Source organism: Hippichthys cyanospilos, chromosome 5 (assembly GCF_059441005.1).
Source record: "Hippichthys cyanospilos isolate Australia breed blue-spotted pipefish chromosome 5, RoL_Hcya_1.0, whole genome shotgun sequence".
NCBI lineage: Eukaryota > Metazoa > Chordata > Actinopteri > Syngnathiformes > Syngnathidae > Hippichthys > Hippichthys cyanospilos.
In genome coordinates this window covers 26,010,083-26,029,049 of record NC_142373.1, presented here as the reverse complement: position 1 = coordinate 26,029,049, position 18,967 = coordinate 26,010,083, and the positions used below count along the sequence as shown (strand labels likewise).

Sequence of the window (18,967 nt, the reverse complement as noted above, 5' to 3'; positions counted from 1 at the left end):
TACTGCCCATGCAGACTTAACACACGCCCACACACTTATAGCAGTCAATGGACCCATGACCTCCGCACTGTAAGGCAGATGCGCTAATCTGCCACCGCACCTCCCCTAGTAAATAGAATCACTCAAAAATGTTGAAACTTGTTTCCTTTTACAAAATATTTTGACCGTACAAATGAGCAAATCAAGCCCTTTCACAGCCTGCCTGTCTGGCCACCTCATTCTCTCTCACAGACCACTTTGGCCACATTCCAATCAATCAGTCCAAATTACCAGTCGGGTGCAACCAATTTCCTGTCCTGCTTTAAACCCTGCCTCTCCCAGCAAGTATTTGCCAGAGCGTCTTGTGTTCACATGCCAAGGCTTCCAGCAATTACCCTCATCTGCCTGCTCGTGTCTTGACACGGCCTGTCTTCGAGCACTCGCTTGCCCACAGACCATTTTTGCCTGCCTGTCCTGACCACTTGCCTGCCTGTCGATCATTCTGTTCTGCTCGTGTCTTGACCCGAACTCTCCAACTCCAGTTGCTTTAGGAAGAAGGCCTGTCCCGTCCGCCTGTCCACACTTCCGCCAGTCTCCCCTAATGGACAATCGGCTCAGTTCAGTCGAACTGCCTCCAGTGCCTCACGTCCCTAAGTGCAAGCCAGCAGTTCCGACTACCTTGAATATAAATAAAGGGGCGTTCCAACACTTACCTGTCCTTGCGTGCTCCTGGGTTCCCTCTTTGATCATGATAAGCTCCATTGTATTGGGGTAATCAATCCCAGGTGTCGTCCATCTTCTACTATTTGGCCATTACTCCAGCTTCCCCCCAACCCAAAATTTGAGGCTTTTTTATTTATTGATTTATTTTTTATTCATTTATGTATTTCTATTGCAACATTAATATTTTGGCCTTGGCTACTACTCAAATGTCTTAAATGGCACACCAGTGCTGTCTTGTTGGCCTTTTACCCCTGCCGATCAATTCAAGAAGTAGTCCGCCTACAGTCATCTGGGACAGACTCCAGTTTTCCTGCAGGATAAACTGTAGAAACGTGTTCTCTGTATCAAGAAATTTATGTGTGGTTGCACCCCAACTATACAAGCACAGCACCTGTGCAGTCATGTGGTCCTGTTTCCCACTTGATTCATCGTAATTGTTGTAATTAGGACTCCCCGGGTAGCAGGATTAACTTTATTCTCGCCAGTTACTTTGATTAGTCTGTTTTGGTTTGTAAAGAAACAACTTGTTTAAAAATATTATGTTTGTTGCTTTTTGAGTGTGTGTGTGTGTTTTCTTTTGGTTTGTTTTTTTTTTTGCTCTTCTACAGAGAGAGCCGACTGTGGCGAGCCACGGGCGCAGTCACTTGCATAGCATTACTTTGTATTTATGGAGCACACCGTAGTGCTCCAGGCTACACAAAGTGCTTCACAGATCACAAAACAAACAGGAGTGGTATAAAACAAACAAGGGGCCTGCAGAGTTAAAGCACACGGTTGAGGAACAAGTTGCCCCCGCTGAAGAGTGGGTTTTTTTTCCACTATGTGTGTCATGTTAGTTTCCGCGCCATTGTGCCCCTTCAGGAGATAAGCGGCGCGTCCTGTGACTTCATGCCCCCCGCCTCAGGGGAGACATGAACATTAACGCAGATAATGACCGATTCTTTTGCCCCACGGCCACTGCATATTGGAACCATTTTTCACACGCCGCAATGTAGGAGACCATGCGGGTATTCTGACACAAAAATAGACTTAGACAATAGAAAACTTTTATTCTTCCTTACACACACACACACACACACACACACACACACACACACACACACACACACACACACAAATTCACGCGGAAAAAATAAAAATATTTTTGGGACTTTCCACCATAAAAATAGGCCATCTTAACCCACATTTAATACACATAATTTTTTAGTGAAAGCTAAATATTGCTAATGAGCAGAGTTGGGCAACTTACATTCGTCAGAGTCTTTCTGTCAATGTTGGGCCATCATTTTTTCAAGCCAGATGCAATTGTAATTCTTGGTCAGTCCATCCGTGTACTTTTGCCCAACCTAAAGCTACCACTGGAGGGAGACATTTGGCGTTTTTTTTCTAGTCCGTAATTTGTCAGGCACTGGTTTACATCTGTCTACACTCACACAAATTATTTTTCTTCTTTTAGTACTTACACCTAAAGTTAACGCCATTTCTGTGGTTCTATTGTTACGCTGCAATTGAAACATAACACGGAAATAAAAGTGGAACATGATTAAAAAGCCAGGTAGTGGTTAAACCCTGGGCTATAATACACCATCATGTTTATTATACCACAGATGAGGAATGCAGTGGACGAGAACGCAATTAGCAATCATGTCCACTGGATGTCATCATCTTGCTTTACATGACACTCAGTTGGTGGATGTTGGTTTTCATTTATAACTGCCTGCCCTACAACTATAGAAGACGGTTTCATTAAAATTTGTCTAAATTTCATCTGTCACATATACTACAAGTAAAACAAAATTTTGCTTAGGTTGAATTGACTAAAAAAATCTTTAATTCGGGAATTAAATGAATTCTATAATGCATCTCCTGGACAAGAGCCAATCAGAGAAAGAATACCTTTTTTTTTTTTTTTTTTTTTGCATTCCCAGAATGCTCTTATCAGCAAGAAAACATAAACCAGGACTAAGAATGGAAGCAACTACAAATAAATCTCCGGTGATGACAACTGTGTTATAGCTGTGATTGACAAGTAGTGAATTGAACTAACCCAGTTTATTCACTCAACTGAACATAGTTTTCCAGCTTGGTTGTGCTGTAAAGTGACTATTATCACAGTGACTGCAGGCTGATTGCAGTTTATACCATAAAAATGTAGCAATATGGCAGATAAATATTTAAATTGGGTAAATTATATTTCTGTTTACAGCAGTGTAAAAAGCAGTGTGACGGGCTGACTCACATCTGACGTAATGTCTATCTCAATGATTACAACGATGGATGACAATTGCAATTGCAACATTTATTTTAGCATTCTCATCATTTGTTGGTCCGCTGGTGACTGACTGACCGAAATTCCATGAGTGCTGACAAAGTGTTCACCTTTGCGAATGAACTTTAAAACTAACTACCAATAAATGCAGGAGTACTCCACATTCTCAAATTTTTCTGCGCTGTCATACTGATGCAAGCGTTGCTTTGTCCCTTCACAACTCAGAGTCCTACGTGGCAGACTTTGATGGCAGAAGCTCCTTGCTGTATCGATTTAACCAGAAGTCCATGTCCACCGTGAAGGATGTCATCTCGCTGCTGTTTAAGAGTCAGCATGCCAATGGGGTTTTACTGCATGGCGAGGGCCAGAGAGGCGACTACATCACTCTGGAGCTTCACCGAGGGAAACTGGACCTCTACCTCAACTTAGGTGACACATTTTGCGGTTTAACACTTTAAAAAAGAAGCAGGTCCAAACATTGCTTTTTAGTATTTTCCATGCCGATCCTCATCCAGACACGGTTCTGTTTAGTATTCAGTGATACAAATTATATGTCCATCAGGGCAGGGAATATTCCAAGTTTTCAGATGAAAAATATTTAGACTAGCAAATCTATTGGGAAATTTTCAGGATGGTGAGTGGGGTGGGGGTGGGGGTGTCTTGGTGGGCTGGTGTTCTCTTCGACACTCTGCATTTAAGGGTAGATCTCCCAAGGTGCTGGCCCAAGCACGACTGTCATATGTTGCTCTTACATCTTCATTAAATATTTGCAATTGCTCAATTATAACTGTGAGCTATACATTGTATCATATACTGTAGCCGTTTAGTGGTAAATCAAGTTTCACTTTTGACATGTTTGTTGTCGTGTTATGCAGTTTTAGTCAGCTGACAGTACGTGCCACATGCTAAAAACAGCATAGAAGGTATGCCATTTTTGTTGTGTAATATTTATGCTCATTGTACAGTTTTGTGCATTTAATTCCTTTGAATAACTGAGTAAATGCAAATACAACTGTATTAATGAAAATGAAAATGTAATGTTTTGAGCACATTCAAAAAAAGTTTCAAATTCTTTTGGAAGTCTGGCAAATGGTGAAATTGGTGAAATTTTTCAAACCAATTTTGGAAGTCTTTCTTGCGTTAAAAACAGAAAGAAATGTTTTTCGATTTTTTTTTTTCCAAAAAAACAAACTTTTCAATGTACTTGTGATTATACACTCTGTAAATATATTTGCCTTGGCTATCATTCCAATTGTGTTTTAAGTAACTTTTAAATTCAATGTCATGACAATTTCAAATCTTTGATAATATATTAAGACATACAATTTGTTCCAATGCTTTACACCATAGGTGTCAAACTCCAGTCCTCAAAGGCTGGTATTCTACATGTGTCACGTCCTGGCATGACGACGTGAGGCGGTGGAGGGAAAGGGACTCAAAAACGCAGGAGGACGGAGAGGGTTTGCTCAAACAAAAATGCTCTTTTAATAATAAAACAAGGCAGGAGAAGCAGAAGACAAAAACTTGACAAAATAGCAAAATAAATGAGGAACGGATTATAACTCACGAGACTTAATGGGACGACGGGGGAAGAATGGAGGGCGAGTAGAGAGGCACAGGGAACACGAAGAGACGAGGTACAATAATCCGACAAAAGCAACAGAGGGACGGTGGTTTAAATACATGAAGACTAATTACTGAAAACACACTACAGCTGGACGGAGACAGGGGAACCAAAAGGCTAACACAAGAGAAGCGGGGGCACACGGACAACAGGTGGACGAGATAAAACTAACGAGACTGAGAAAGGCAGACGCAGGGAAAATAACACGAAAGAATCAGACGAAATGAACCAGAAACTACTAAAACTAAATCCAAAAACCCCAGACAGAACGTGACAACATGTTTTGATGACAACCCTTATTTCAACGATTTGGATGATTGTCTAGCTCCTGCTTAATTTCCTGATGAGCTAATTATTTGAATCAGATATGTTGGGGAGAGCCACCTGGAAAACATGCAGGATACCAGCTCTCGACGACTGGAGTTTGACACCTATGCTTTACACAAAAAGGAAAAGGTTTTAGGTTGAACTGAAATCATTCTTTATATTATGTAAGAAATCCAACTCGGCTATTTTAAATGAGGACAAGCAACAACAATGGGCTTGCTTTAACATATTCAATAACATAACTTGAAGGTTAAACTTTCAGGTTACACCAATTGATTTTTTTTTTTCTCTTTAATTAATTGAAGCCTAAATATTGATTGCGATAGATTACGTTTTTATATTTCATTGTTTACTTTTTTTCAGGGCGCCTAAGCTATTTTTTTCCCGAAATTTTTATTTTCATTTCTAAATATTTTGATTTTTGGAATATGAATTGAGCAATTGACACACGTTTTTATCCACCTCATCCGGTGGCCACTGTAACATTTGCTGGTGTCTGAAAACGATTGCAGTTGCTCAGGACTCCAGTAAAGTGATCATTGGCTCAGTTTGAAAGCGTCACAAGAACAAACTCAGCAAAAGATGATTTGTGGTCATTATCTGAGTCCTGAGCATGTGTGATGTTTTCAATCAACAGCATATGGCAAAATGGGCAACCCCTGAGATGTAAGGTAAATTGTGTTGCATTTTTCACATACCATTGACACATGATTATGTACCTATTTGTATATCTTCTCTTTATAAAGTTTAGCTTAGTGGGGCCAAAGAAGAAGTTTTGACATAACTCCCCTTTTTAATTCTCTTATTTCATTATATACTGTATCCACATGTTGTATATAAGGAAAATATCCTTTCCCTTGCATTTCATTAGCACCGTGGCATTTTCGTGGTTTGTTTTATAAAATACTTTGAGAAAAAAATATGTGGTTAGGACCTTACTAAATGTATTCAACAACCTGTTTACAAAAACAAAGCCAGCGTCCATAATCCTGAAGCGCTTTGAGTCAGCTTACTTGGCTTCTCTCAGAAGTCATAAATTAATGAAGCAAAACGTTCAATCACATTTCACAAATGCTTCTTGAGTGTAGGTCAATAACTGTAATCTGAAACAAAAATTAATCATGAGCTTCACAGTTTTTTTTTCTATTTTTTTATAAGAGTCCTTTTCTTAATGAATGGATTACAGCAATATTTCTATTTCAGTTGAAGATCATCTATATACTGGTGTATCTTTGACCCTATCAGAACCATTACAAACATTAATAAGCATGCATTTCATGACTGTGTTATAATTATACAGTTGACAACCTACAAATTGTATTCATTTAAAAATTGATTTAATTTGGATGTAGCTGTGCCTCTTTTTGTAAGGCTATACAAGGCAAAAGTGGCTTTTTTTTGTACTTTAAAGTTTGGAAAAGCAAGGTAACACTCGATGGTATTCTCATGAAATGTGTGGGGACAGCTCTATCAAATTTAGTTTGTAAGGATTTGCTCATTGAAACCGTAGCATTTAGGTCAAGTCAAACTGCAAAAAAAATAAAAAATGTAACTAGATGTTTGAGAGGTGGGTTTGTGCTTCCCAATCACTGACAAGGTGTCCTTGAGCAAAGCACTGACCCCAGCTCCCAGCTAAAGAACTAAAGCACTGTTTCTTCCCCTTTCACTTGGATTTGTTTCTCTGAATTCCTGGATTTGTCTAATTTGATGTGTCCATCACAGCATGTACAGTAGATTTCCAGTTGAGGGAGTCCTGGTGATATATAGATTAATATTTGTAAATTAACTGATGTCCATCACTTTTCTGAGACTAGGCCTGGGATACTCCAGTCTTTGAGAGATGCTATTCTGCATGTATTCAATGTCACCCTTCTATATAACACCTGATTCAAATGATGGAGTTCATGATCAGGCTTCTGTGGAGCTTGCTGATGAGCTTATTATTTGAATCAAGTGTGATGTAGGAGAGAGAGAGTGAGACATCAAAAACATACAGGTATGCGGCTCTCTAGGAAAAGGGGTTGCCTACACCTGTCTTAGCCGTTTATCCTCACGAGGGTTATAAGAGTTCTGATGCCTATGCAGCTGTCTTCGGGCAGTAGGTTGGGTAAGCCAATTGCAGGTCACATAGAGAGGCAAATTATGGAGTGTGCAATTTACCTACATCGCGTGTTTTGGGGAATATTGGAGGAAACTGGAACCTCCGTTCCACGGTTGGAATTGTAAGACGAATTTGCCGTATACCAGTATAATTAACCAGTGTTAAATAGCAAATGTGTGTGAAACCCCAGATAAAAACATAAAAATAATGTATACATATTATAAATTGGGATCAAAATATTATAGTGAGTGCTACTTATGTATAATATACATGTATACAATTAAATAACATCATAAATAAAAAAATACGGAAAGGATTTATTTACCTTTGAGGTGACCTGAGAGCTTGTTATGGCCACATTCTGTAGTAAGGGTAGCCTAGCCTAGCTTAGCCTTCTTCGTATTTCTTGATTAGCTCCATTTTCCTGTAAGCATGTGAGTGTATATATATATATATATATATATATATATATATATATATATATATATATATATATATATATATATATATACAGTATATATACAGTGGGGCCCCCGTGTTACGAACTTAATCCGTTCAGCGGCTATGCTCGTAACTCGAATTGCTCGTATGAGCACCTATGTTAATTAGTGAATGCATGCAACACGTGCAAAAACCTTAGGTAAAAACATCTTTATACACATATTAAAAATTAGTAACATAATCTACAGTTAAATTAAATAACATAAATATACAAAGGTAAAATGACATTTACCTTTGGGCCGACGTGACTTGAGCTGTGTGGAGGCGGAGGGGAGCAAAGACCAACCCGCAGAATTTATTTTTTTTTTTTCTTAAACTAGAACTTTTCTCAAACGAGAACATATCACCGCCGATTTCCTTCTCTTTAATCCATAATAGAAGAAGCCTCTCCATTTTGTTGTTGACCGAGGTCCGTCCCCTGGCAAGGAAATTCTTGCCCTTAGAAGATTGCCGAGCGGTTACGGCCATACTCATGAGCAAGGTTAACAATGCGTGCGCCTTCTTTGTATTTTTTTATCATCTCCTGCTTCGTTTCTATTGTCATCATCCTCTTACTTCTTCCTTTACCGCCACTAGCAATTTTAGAAGCCATGTATAACAGATAAAGTTTGCAAAGTCTTCACAACACACCGACCAGCTGTGCCATCAAGCTAGATGAAGGCGTTCGGCCAATAGCATATCGGCATTTCTGGCCAATAGCATATCCGCATCTCCGTGAGTGAGACCGGGACTGTGACCTTAATTGACCAATAGCATATCGGCATCTCCGTGACTGAGACCGTGACTGTGACTTTATAAGACCAATAGCATATCAGCGTTTCCGTGTCATGCGAGAATAGTTAATGCCGCGGTCCATGTTCGTAAGATGAAAAATTCGTAAAACAGAGAGTTCGTAAACCGGGGGCACACTGGATGTGTATATATATATATATATATATATATATATATATATATATATATATATATATATATATATATATATATATGTAATGTATGAAAAATAAATCTACTTCTCACCTCGGCGGAGTGTTATCCGTGCCATCCTCAAGCTCGGGTACTCTACCAGAGGCCTAGGAGTTTGAGGGTTCTGCGCAGTATCTTCAATGTTCCTAGGACTGCACTCTTCTGGTCTGAAGCTTCAGATGTTGTTCGTGGGATTTACAGGAGCCACTCACTCAGGGGCTTACTGCCCCAAATGCTCCCACTACCACGGAGACCACGTAACCCTTGACCTTCCACATCCGTCCCAGCTGCTCTCTCAATCCTCAATAATTGATACTAGTCAAGTTTCTCATGTTCCATCTTTCTGATGTTGGCGTCAGCTGGGCTCGCCACATCTATCACCACTACCCTTTTCTGCTCTTTTTCCACCTTCACTATGTCTGGTGGGTTAGCAGGGACCTGTTAGTCAGTCTGGAAGCTGAAGTCCCGCAACACCTTGGCCCTGTTGTTCTAAGCCACCTACTGTGGTCTGGCCCATCAGGATTTAGGAACTTGTATTCCATATTGGTTGCAGATGTTCCTGTATACTATCCCAGCTACTTGGTTGTGCCTCTCCATGTACACTGATCACTAGCATCTAGCATCTACACCCTGCTACTATGTGCTTGACTGTCTGTGCTGCTTTACACAGTCTGCATCTTGGGGCTGGTCTACTCTAGTAGGTCCTGGCCCTCCATGGCTCTTGTTCTTATGGCCTGTTCTTGTACTGCTATGATTAGTGCCAGTGTGCTGCCTGTCTGTCCTGCATTATCCAGCCACTGGTAGGATTTCTTGATTTCAGCCACTTCTGATGGCGGTACATGCCATGTAGGGATTGGTCCCTCCAGGTTGTCTGTTCCTCCTCTGCACCCTTCTCAGGGTTCTGCTGCCTGAGACACTCACTTAGCAGTTCATCCTTCCGGGTCATCTTTATGATGTAGTCTTGTATATTTGATGTTTCATCCTGGTCTGTGGTCTTAACTCTTACTAGTCCTCGGCCTCCCTCTTTCAGTTTAGTGTATCGTCTCAGGGTGCTTGACTTGGGGTGGAACCCTCCATGCATGGTGAGGAGCTTTCTTGTCATGATATCTGTGGCCAGCAGGGTATCTGATGACTAGTTGTGCGTACATTTTAATGGGTTGGACCTTGTTCTTACCATTAAATTGGCTTTTCAGGACCTGCCTTACTCTGTAGAAGTATTTGGCTGTGGTTGACTTCCTTGTGGCCTTTTCATGGTTTCCATTAGCCTGTGGGATGCCAAGGTAGCTGTCTTGGATATCACCTATGTTGCTCTATGGTAAATCAAGCTTCGAAGTCTGGATCATCTTGCCTCTCTTTGAGACCATCCTGCCACACTTGTCCAATCCGAATAACATCCCTGTGTCATTGCAGTAGATCCTGGTGGTGTCGATCAGTGAGCATACAGCTTGATGTCATCCATGTAGAGCAGGTGTCTAATTATTGCCCCACCACGGAATTGGTACCTGAACGTGCGCTTCGTAATGATCTGAACCAGTATCTGATGCTTGGCTCCCCTGGTGTTACTGTCAATTCCTTTCTGTGTCTCCCTCATGTATTGAGCCACATGCTTACTCATTTTTGCCACAAAGATGCCTGACAGAGCTTTCCATGATGTGCAGAGACAGGTGATTGGCCGGTAATTGGATGGGATGGGTCCCTTCTCGGGGTCGTTCATGATTTAGGACTGTCCTGCCTTGGGTTAGCCACTCTGGGTGAGTCCCATCCCTGAGCAGCTGGTTCATCTGTGCTACCAGGCAGTCATGGAGTGCAGTTAGCTTCTTCAGCCAGTACGTATGGCTCATGTCAGGGCCTGGTGCTGTCCAGCTCTTCATCTTTGACACTCTTTCTTGGATGTCTGCCATTGAGATGGTTTCTGGTTCTTGTTCTCAGGGGTTGCTGTGGTCAGATCTTAGGTCCACTAGCCATTGGGCATTGGTGTTGTGTGATGCCTCTCTTTCACATGTGTCTTTCCAATATTCTTCCATCTCAGCTCTCGGCGCGTCTGACCGGTTGTTGTTCCCCTGCCAATGAGAGTACACCTTGGCTAGATCATTGGAGGACAACTTGTTTATTCTCCTGGCCTCTCCATCTTTGGTGTATCTCTTCAATTGCATGGCCAGAGCTTTTGGTCGCCGTTTGGAAGATTCGAGTGCCTCTAGTAAGGACAGTGAGTTGTACTTCCTGGGCGCCCCTTTATTCACCATGTTTCTTTTCAGGGGTTCAGCTAGCTAGCTCACCTTTCTCCGTGCTGCCTTTATCTTGGTCTCCAACCATCTGTTCCATGTTAGGTACTGTTTGTGACGTCCCAAGCCCACATTGTATCCAAGCATCCCCATGATTACTGTTGCTTTACTGTGTAACAGCTTGTTTGTCTCAGTGATGGTTCTTGTGGAGTTTTCAGAGCAGCATTCATATCCGCTAGTAGATCTTCTGAAGGTACTTGGCATTCAGTATTAGTCCAGGCTCCAGGTTTCCAGTTGGGTCACGATCTTCCTTCACAGGTCAGTAGCTCTTGTGTTGAGGCTGTTTGTTGGGGCTTGGTACCAAATTTCTGATTGTGGGATTGATGATGATGATGACATCTCCACACTAACCTGTCGTCCTTGGCTCCCCCTTGCTGTAGGATTGTTTTTGTGTTTCATTAATCTCTAGTAGTATTGATTATGGATGTTTAAACATTGGGCTAACAGCTTTTTCTTTGTTAGTCGTGATTGTGGGTTTCGAAGTATCCATTGGTCCCACGTTTGCTGTATGTATCCTCTGGAATTGCTTATATAGTAGAAATCCAGGAACTCCGTATTTTCTGTTTTGTTCCAGTAGCCCATTTCTCATCAGTTTGTCCTGGTCCCCTAGCAACTGACGCAGACCTTGTTAACCTTGTTTGCTCATCCTGAGGTAGGCTGATATCGGCTCGGTGGAGCAGTGGTTATCCTCACAGGTCAGGGACCTGAGTTCAAATCCACCTGGCCCCGGCCTTCTTGTGCGGTGTTTGCATGTGCCTGAAAAAAAGACACATGTCTGTTCATCCTCCATACTACGATTAGGAGATCACTGGGCATGAGAAAAAAAGGTTGACATGGTTTTATTAAACACATTTCATGCACGGGGGAGGGGGGGATCTTTGCAAAATCATACTTGTATAGCATCAAATGAACATATAATTAAGAAATGAAACAAAATCAAAGCTAAAATTGCAATTGCAAGTGCAGCACCGCAGGGAGCTCTCTGTAAAACAAAATCAATTGAAACCTTAATTAATGCTAACACTAAGGTTTTTTTATTTACTACTGTGTAAAAGGTCATGAAAACAAGGAATCAAGTGTTTTATAAGATTACTTATTAATGGCCAACATACAGTTCATGAGTTGGTGTCATGGATGCTACTGACCCCACTATCTCACTTATGACTTACCTAACACCCACTGGCATCCAACCCCCTGCTGTTTTTCCAGACGACAGCCGTCCGAGGTTGAGCGCCCCTCGCGTGGCCGTGACGGTGGGCAGCCTTTTGGATGACCAGCATTGGCACGCGGTGCACGTGGAACGCTTCAACAAGCATGTCAACCTCACAGTGGACGCCCACACACACCACTTCCAAACCCAAGGGGAGGCCTCCTCGCTGGAGGTGGACTATGAGGTGAGTAAATTACCATCAAGTGGTCCGAATCGGTTTGTAAAATGGAGTGCACTTGATGCATTTATCCAGTAAGCAGAGCATTGGAAACACCACGCATGTGAGAAGTGGTTGAAGTCTTCTCTCTCTAGCACTGCAGAGAAAAAAAAAGACCTCCATTTAATAGCAGAGGAAATGTATAAAGTATGGATTGGACACCTCCGTGCTCCCTCTGCATAATGCATGCGGCCGAGTGCATATTCAGGATCCCTTTAAAGCCTCCTCCTTTTAAAAAGTAGTCAGCCGGACATAATGCTTTCAACTCATGCAGCTAGCATTAATTAGCGGGCCAAAGCTGATAAAATCGCAACTGTTAAAAAGAGACGTTTCAACCGTGCATGCCGCGCAAGAACTGGCGGGCATAAGTAATGGCTCAATTCCTGAAAACCTTACCTTTTAATGACCACATACTCCATCCCATTAATAATCAGATGCTGGAACTGGCACAGCTTTCCCAGAAAACGCTCGCCAAACGGCTCTGGGATTTGTTTTGAAGGGAGCCGCATCATTTAAGTGAGCTTGGCTTGCATTCCACAGTCTTACAGATTAAAAAAAAAAAAAATGGATATGTTGAGGTCAGAGATCACAAATAAGTCTTGGAATGCCTTTTCTGGTATTCTGTTTAGGGAAAGTGACTTGTAATATGGAGGAAAAAACAGCTGAAAAGTGAGACCGTAACATTCTTTTTTGCATGGGATCAGTCTGACCATTCGCCGCCTCTTCTGTTGAAGATGGCATGTCATAGTGATGGAATTGCTAGCTGGACTTTAACCTAATGCTTGTTTTCCCTGGTTTTTCACACAACCCAATAGCCCACCTTCTTTGGCATGAATAAGTGAAATTAAGCAGCTTTTCACATATCTCTGTCATAGCTGAGCTTCGGTGGAATCCCGCTTCCTGGGAAACCCGGCACGTTCCTCAGGAAAAACTTCCACGGATGCATGGAGAACCTTTACTACAATGGCATTAATATCATAGACCTGGCCAAACGACGCAAGCCACAGATACACAGTGTGGTAAGTTTGGGATCGATCGATCTATCTATCTATCTATCTATCTATCTATCTATCTATCTATCTATCTATCTATCTATCTATCTATCTATCTATCTATCTATCTATCTATCTATCTATCTATCTCTCTATCTATCTATCTATCTATCTATCTATCCGTCTGTCCATCCGTCTGTCTGTCTGTCTGTCTGTCTATCTAAGGATATGAATATTAAACTCATTCTTTTTAGCTCGAGATATCACACCAGGGTTTAGTGCCACAGCACAAGCAATGTTAGGTGTTTTATTCTTACTAGTTTCCTTGCCCTTGTCCACTGTTAGATATTTGGAGCACTCCAGAGTTGGGTCCTTGCATTGTCCTTGTTTTGTTTGCAGATTGTCTCCAGTGAAGAAATATTACTATTACTCATTTGAACCTGCACAGCTTTTATCATAATCTCTCTACTGTATTTATAAAAGCATCAAGTGCTTACTACTTCCCCATTGGAACTTTTTTCATTGTTAGATCATTTCACTTTCATGGTTGAATAAATAAAAACAAAAACAAAGGTGAAACATTGATGAATACACTGCATATTTGTTTTCAGAGGTTCTTGGAAACACATTTGTTTACTGATTCACTTAGATACTTGTATCTCTGATTTTTCTGGTGAAAGTATGGCCTTTGATGAATTCTCGGAAGGAAATTGGATGGAGAAATCTGTAAAGTGGCCATCATTTCCAAAGCGATGAAGAGATTCGGAGGGTCCGATAATCAGACAGTAACCCCTGCAAACCTTCACGGAGCATCTTGCCTGAGCCAACCATGGCCTTTAAAGTGTGATTGGGGCATTAAAAGTCCTTTACTGACAACAAAAGCTGGGAGGCGGAGAGAGAGCAGCTGCCATGATGGGAGCTGTAATGGAATTTCAATGGGACAATCTCCCTGAGGTTGATGGAGGGGAATCTCATTGCGAGTCAAGGAGCTGTGATTGCTCTGCACTGCCCTGCGGGCGTCGATAACGCCTCGGCTCACTTTGCCACCGGTTGCCCATCCCGGACACGATGCCTGCATCGCGTTCGATTGAACCCCAGTTTAAATTTAACTCATTTGGCTCTATGGCCAATAAATGAAGTCATTTTTGTCAGTTCCGGAGGGATTTAAGAGTCACTTCTGTGTGCTGTTTCATGTAATTGTCTGGGGTTTTACTGATGTCATTCAGATGACTTTTGTTGGAAGCACTAGTCAGAATGCAACCTTGATGCTGCTTGTCAAGTAGCCCAAATGCACAATTATTTATTTTCTAACTCAAACAATTCTTAAACAAATAGGGAGAAGCTACCATCAAGCGTTTTCTGCGATAAATGGTTTGCTTCCCCACCTCCCCATAACAAAAGTCATAGGGTATTTTTAAAAGTTTAAGATGCATTTAAAATGTATAATGTGCCACCTAATGTATGTTCATATCGTTATCTTAAATTTAATTTTTTTACACTTTACTTCGCCTTGTGGTCTGAAAAATATGGTATTTTACATTTGTTTACAAATTAAAAATTAATAAAAATAAAATCTTAATCAGGCTGGATCAAGGATTGAATTTGAATATACTGGTTTGTTTCTTTTAATGGCGTGCAGTAATGTGTCTTATAAAGTGCACCTTATATGATTTCCAAATACAGACCTTTATGGTCCGAAAAATTTGGTGACAGACCTCGAATGTATGAGGGTTCATTATCATCAACCCTTCTTGTCTTAATTGACAGACATTTTAGGCATGAAGTAAGGTAGTAATGATGATGATGTGATCTTTTTTTGGGTTTTGTCAAGCTATAGTCTCCAACTGTGAGCAAGCGTGTGCTGGCTGGGATGAGAATCAGCATCTACAAATCTGTACTAGCTCTTAGGCAGAAAAGTGTTGCGTGCCCTTTCCTAATTTGGGATGAGATCCTGCTCCAATAGGAGGAGTTTGAGTTTCTTGGGATTTTTTATCTCAAGAGCGGCAAGAATGGAGCTGCGATCAAGAGATTGAATGGTGCTTCTACAGTGACATGGACTCTGTATCAGTCTCACCTATTGTCACAACCTGCTGGAAGAACAAGATCCTGCAAACAAGCAGCCGAAATGAGTTTCTTCCATAGGGTTTCCAGGTGTTCCCCTAGAGATGAAGTGAGAGGTTTAGTCATCTGGGAGGTGCTCAGAGTTGAGCTGCTGCTCCTCTGCTTTGAACACAGCAAGATGAGGTGGCTCAGTCAGCCGGTTAGGTTCAGAGAGTCCAAGGTGAGATGTTTTGGACACATCCCTGGGGACAACTGCGGACACACAAGTAGGGGGCCTCATTCTCAAAGTCCGTGTGCTGTTTGCGGCCTATGGATAGAGATTTTGCAGCCCCCTATTTGCCGTCAATGTTTAATTTTATTGTAGCCACTTCATTTTTGTTGTGTTGTTCCCCGAGCTGTTTTTGTTTGTTTATGATCTGCCATAGCTCAGGCTGAAGGCAGCTTTTAGCGAAACCCAATTCCGAAATTACACCAACTAGTAGGGAAAGAGATCCAGTACCCCCTCAGTCTTGTCTTTTTCCAAATTCGCCATGGAGAGAAAGATTAGCAAATAGATCAAAATAAAAACAGAATTTGTTAGCGGAGCACAGACGAACACCAACATTGAGAAAGTTGCGGCGCTCAAAAAATCAGATATCATTACTCAACTAGACATGCTGAAGAGTATGCAGAGTACCAGGGAGATGGACTGTATCACCAATCTTATTCATATTCTAAAAAACATTCATGTTCAGAGCAGTTATGAATAAAGATTGATAAAATTGGGTGTTGAACTGTTTTAATACTTAAACCCCCTTTTTTTAATGGAATACTTGGTGCGCCCCAGACATACGTGAGCTGCATGTAGCTTCAGAAGAGAGGAAAGTCTGGCTTTTCCACTTAAACTGCTGTATCTGCAACCTATTCATGAATAAGATGAAAAAAAATACATAGAAAGAAGAGTGTCTAACTCAATCTTGCGGAAGGCCAAAGGTCAAAGCACAGAACAGGAAAAACATTTACTAAACAAACTAAAACCATGGGCATTATAAGTAGACAAAATAATGTAATAATGAATTTGTTTTGTTCTGAATAAAAGTAAACACATTCAAAACATGAACATAAAACCTGTACAGAGAAGAAAGAAAAATTGAACTTTTCAAAGTCCAAATATAAATTACATTTACATTCAAGTTTATTTGCTTTTCAGCTTTTATATCAGAGCAAGTTACTTGGCTTTTTTTTTTTCTTTGATTCTGAAGGTGGGCTGCAGGTGTTCATTAATATGTGATGTTTTATTAATATTCATCACAAAACAGCTGCCATCATAGATAATATGCTGCATTGGTAAATGTTTAGTTGCCACATCACCCAGTAGTCGCGGGGCAGGAAGTGCATGTGCTGATGTTGCTCGAAGATTGCGTTAATGGAACATAAAGAGTTGAGATGTTGCCACTATGCATGTCGCTGTTCCTGTTCAAACGTAAAAATTGTGACTGAAGATATAGTCTTCCACTTGTGCTGCATTGTAGAATATGTTGTGTGTGTCCCACGGGCTTCACATTGCACCATTTAAAAACAGCATTTTGTTGCATCAATAATTACTACGCATGCGTTGCATCTGCGATTGTCACATTTGGATGCTATCAAGCACCTCCTGACTGCTAACATGTATGTGTTGCTGAGAACTTTATTCCTGAGACAAGTTATTTTTCTCCTTTTAAAAATGAGCGGTGTCAGTGAGTCAAACGTTATTGCCACTATCAAAGAATCGTGGCCCTGTGAAATTGCTTTTTAGGAGCCAGTTAAAACAGGCATATACAAATTATTTGTTCTTGTGTGCACCTTTTCTCTTGTGTGCTCCTTTTTTGTGTGTCCTTTTTTTCTCTTGTGCGATCTTTTTTTCATAGGTGCCCTTTTTTTCTTGTGTCTCTTGTCTTTTTGTTTGTTGTTTGCATTTTATATTTGTGTTTTTTGTTTGTCAGTAATTCTTTTTTTTCTTTTTTTTTTGAATATGCACATAAGCACTTAAGTGCCGCCGTACAAAGACGCCAGAGAAACAGACTCAAAGATGTGTTGTTGTTTTTTTCCCCAGAGCTATTAAACCTCTTAAGAACAAAAAACAAAAACACAATAAAATTACCAATTGTACTCATTGTATTTCATTCTATAATGTACTTTCTATTTAATTAATTATTGTTTAATGTACACCAATCAGAACAGTGCTCCAAATGTCAATGTATACTGTCTGTACAATAACATGAATGACATTCTATTCTATTCTATTCTATTCTATTCTATTCTATTCTATTCTATTCGTTGTGGAGTTTGTGTCCATAATGACAATTACCCTTTTCAGCAGGCTGTCGTTGCAGCTCTACAGTGTGCCCAAGTTTATGCTCTGGGGATCTACACGATTTTAATGTTTTCCCTCTGTTGACCAGTTTCTCTGCATGATATTAAAACGTGTTGTGTTTTACAAATAGGGCTTCTTACCTACTGGATGCCTCAGCCAATGTGCAGCTAAGGCAGATGACAGGCCACGATTTTATGAATATTAGTCCAAACAGAAAGTCTTGCAGTTTTGTATTTGTGATTTTTTTTTTTTGTCAATCTGTTTATTAAGTTACAACTTCCAGGTTTATTAAGTGAGAGCACTATTTTGGTTTTTGTGTAAGCCTGCCACTGTTTTTGCTTTGTCAGCTCCCTTTTTTTGCAAGTCAACATGGCCTTTAACTTTAACATAACAAATGGTTCCATCACACTTCAGTTTTTTTCATGTTCTTGGTTTCAAATATTAACCTGAATTAGCAACTATTTAAGGGTCATTTTGTTTATGTTCAGTTCTCTTTGCCACATACGGCTGGCAATTTCACATATCGGTTGAGGCCCCGCCTTACCCTGACATTATTTGCTAGATATTTTTTACCCCATCTTTGAAGGTATTGATTTTTGGCTCCAATTAGCACCTCCTGGGAATGACGGGGGTGTTGTAGATGTGAGAGGCTGGCATGGACAGACCATCTTCCCAAATCATCTGGAGGTGTTGAAAGCTTTAAAAGAGATTGTGTTACCAAGACGGGATCAGAGTTGAAGTAGCAATACCAATTAACTCAGCCCAAGAGAATAGATTAGAGAACAAGAGCCGTGTCAAAACATCTGCCTTTATAAAGATAATAATGCTTAGTCTTGATAGCCAATAAAAATAAACAGTTCATAAAGCTCTTTGATTTGATTTTACTGTCTTATCTATCACTCCAGAACCTTGGGAAATGAGTTAATAAGTGTAGATCAGACCCTTCATCTATGTTTGGTAGCTATTAAAAAAAAAAAGAAAAAAAAAACAGACCGAAACATTCCCTTGGGAGATAACACCTCTTCAGGAGGCTGATGTTGTTTAGAATAAGAGACTTCGTCCTGTTTCATTTGAAAACACTGATTTGAATCAAACATTTCAAGTTACATTTTGCACATACCATCGGTCCATATTGAATTTGTAGCAGGCTCATGCTGTTGCTTAAACAATTGCTTCAACTAAAAACTATCTATCCACTTTGACTGCTTTGAATGGTCAATGTAGCATATTTTGGTCACAACAAGGAGGGGCTAAAATTAATATTAGTAAATTTATGTGTACAACAATGAATGATCAGTTGTTTTTTTTTTTGTGAGACAAAAAATACTTTTTAAGAGGTATACTGAATGGATTTGAGACTGGCTGCTTGCTGCTGCTTGTATT

At 40.5% G+C, this 18,967-nt stretch overlaps 1 protein-coding gene across 1 annotated transcript in view; it reads left to right on the top strand.

Annotated features, from left to right (window-relative positions):
• LOC148424135 (contactin-associated protein-like 5) overlaps positions 1–18,967 on the top strand; it is a 176,718-nt gene that overhangs the window by 84,516 nt on the left and 73,235 nt on the right. Inside the window, exons 5-7 of the mRNA XM_088414911.1 lie at positions 3,197–3,400; positions 11,979–12,163; positions 13,072–13,215. Coding sequence (XP_088271037.1) covers positions 3,197–3,400; positions 11,979–12,163; positions 13,072–13,215 — 533 coding nt within the window. The remainder of the gene's footprint in view (positions 1–3,196; positions 3,401–11,978; positions 12,164–13,071; positions 13,216–18,967) is intronic.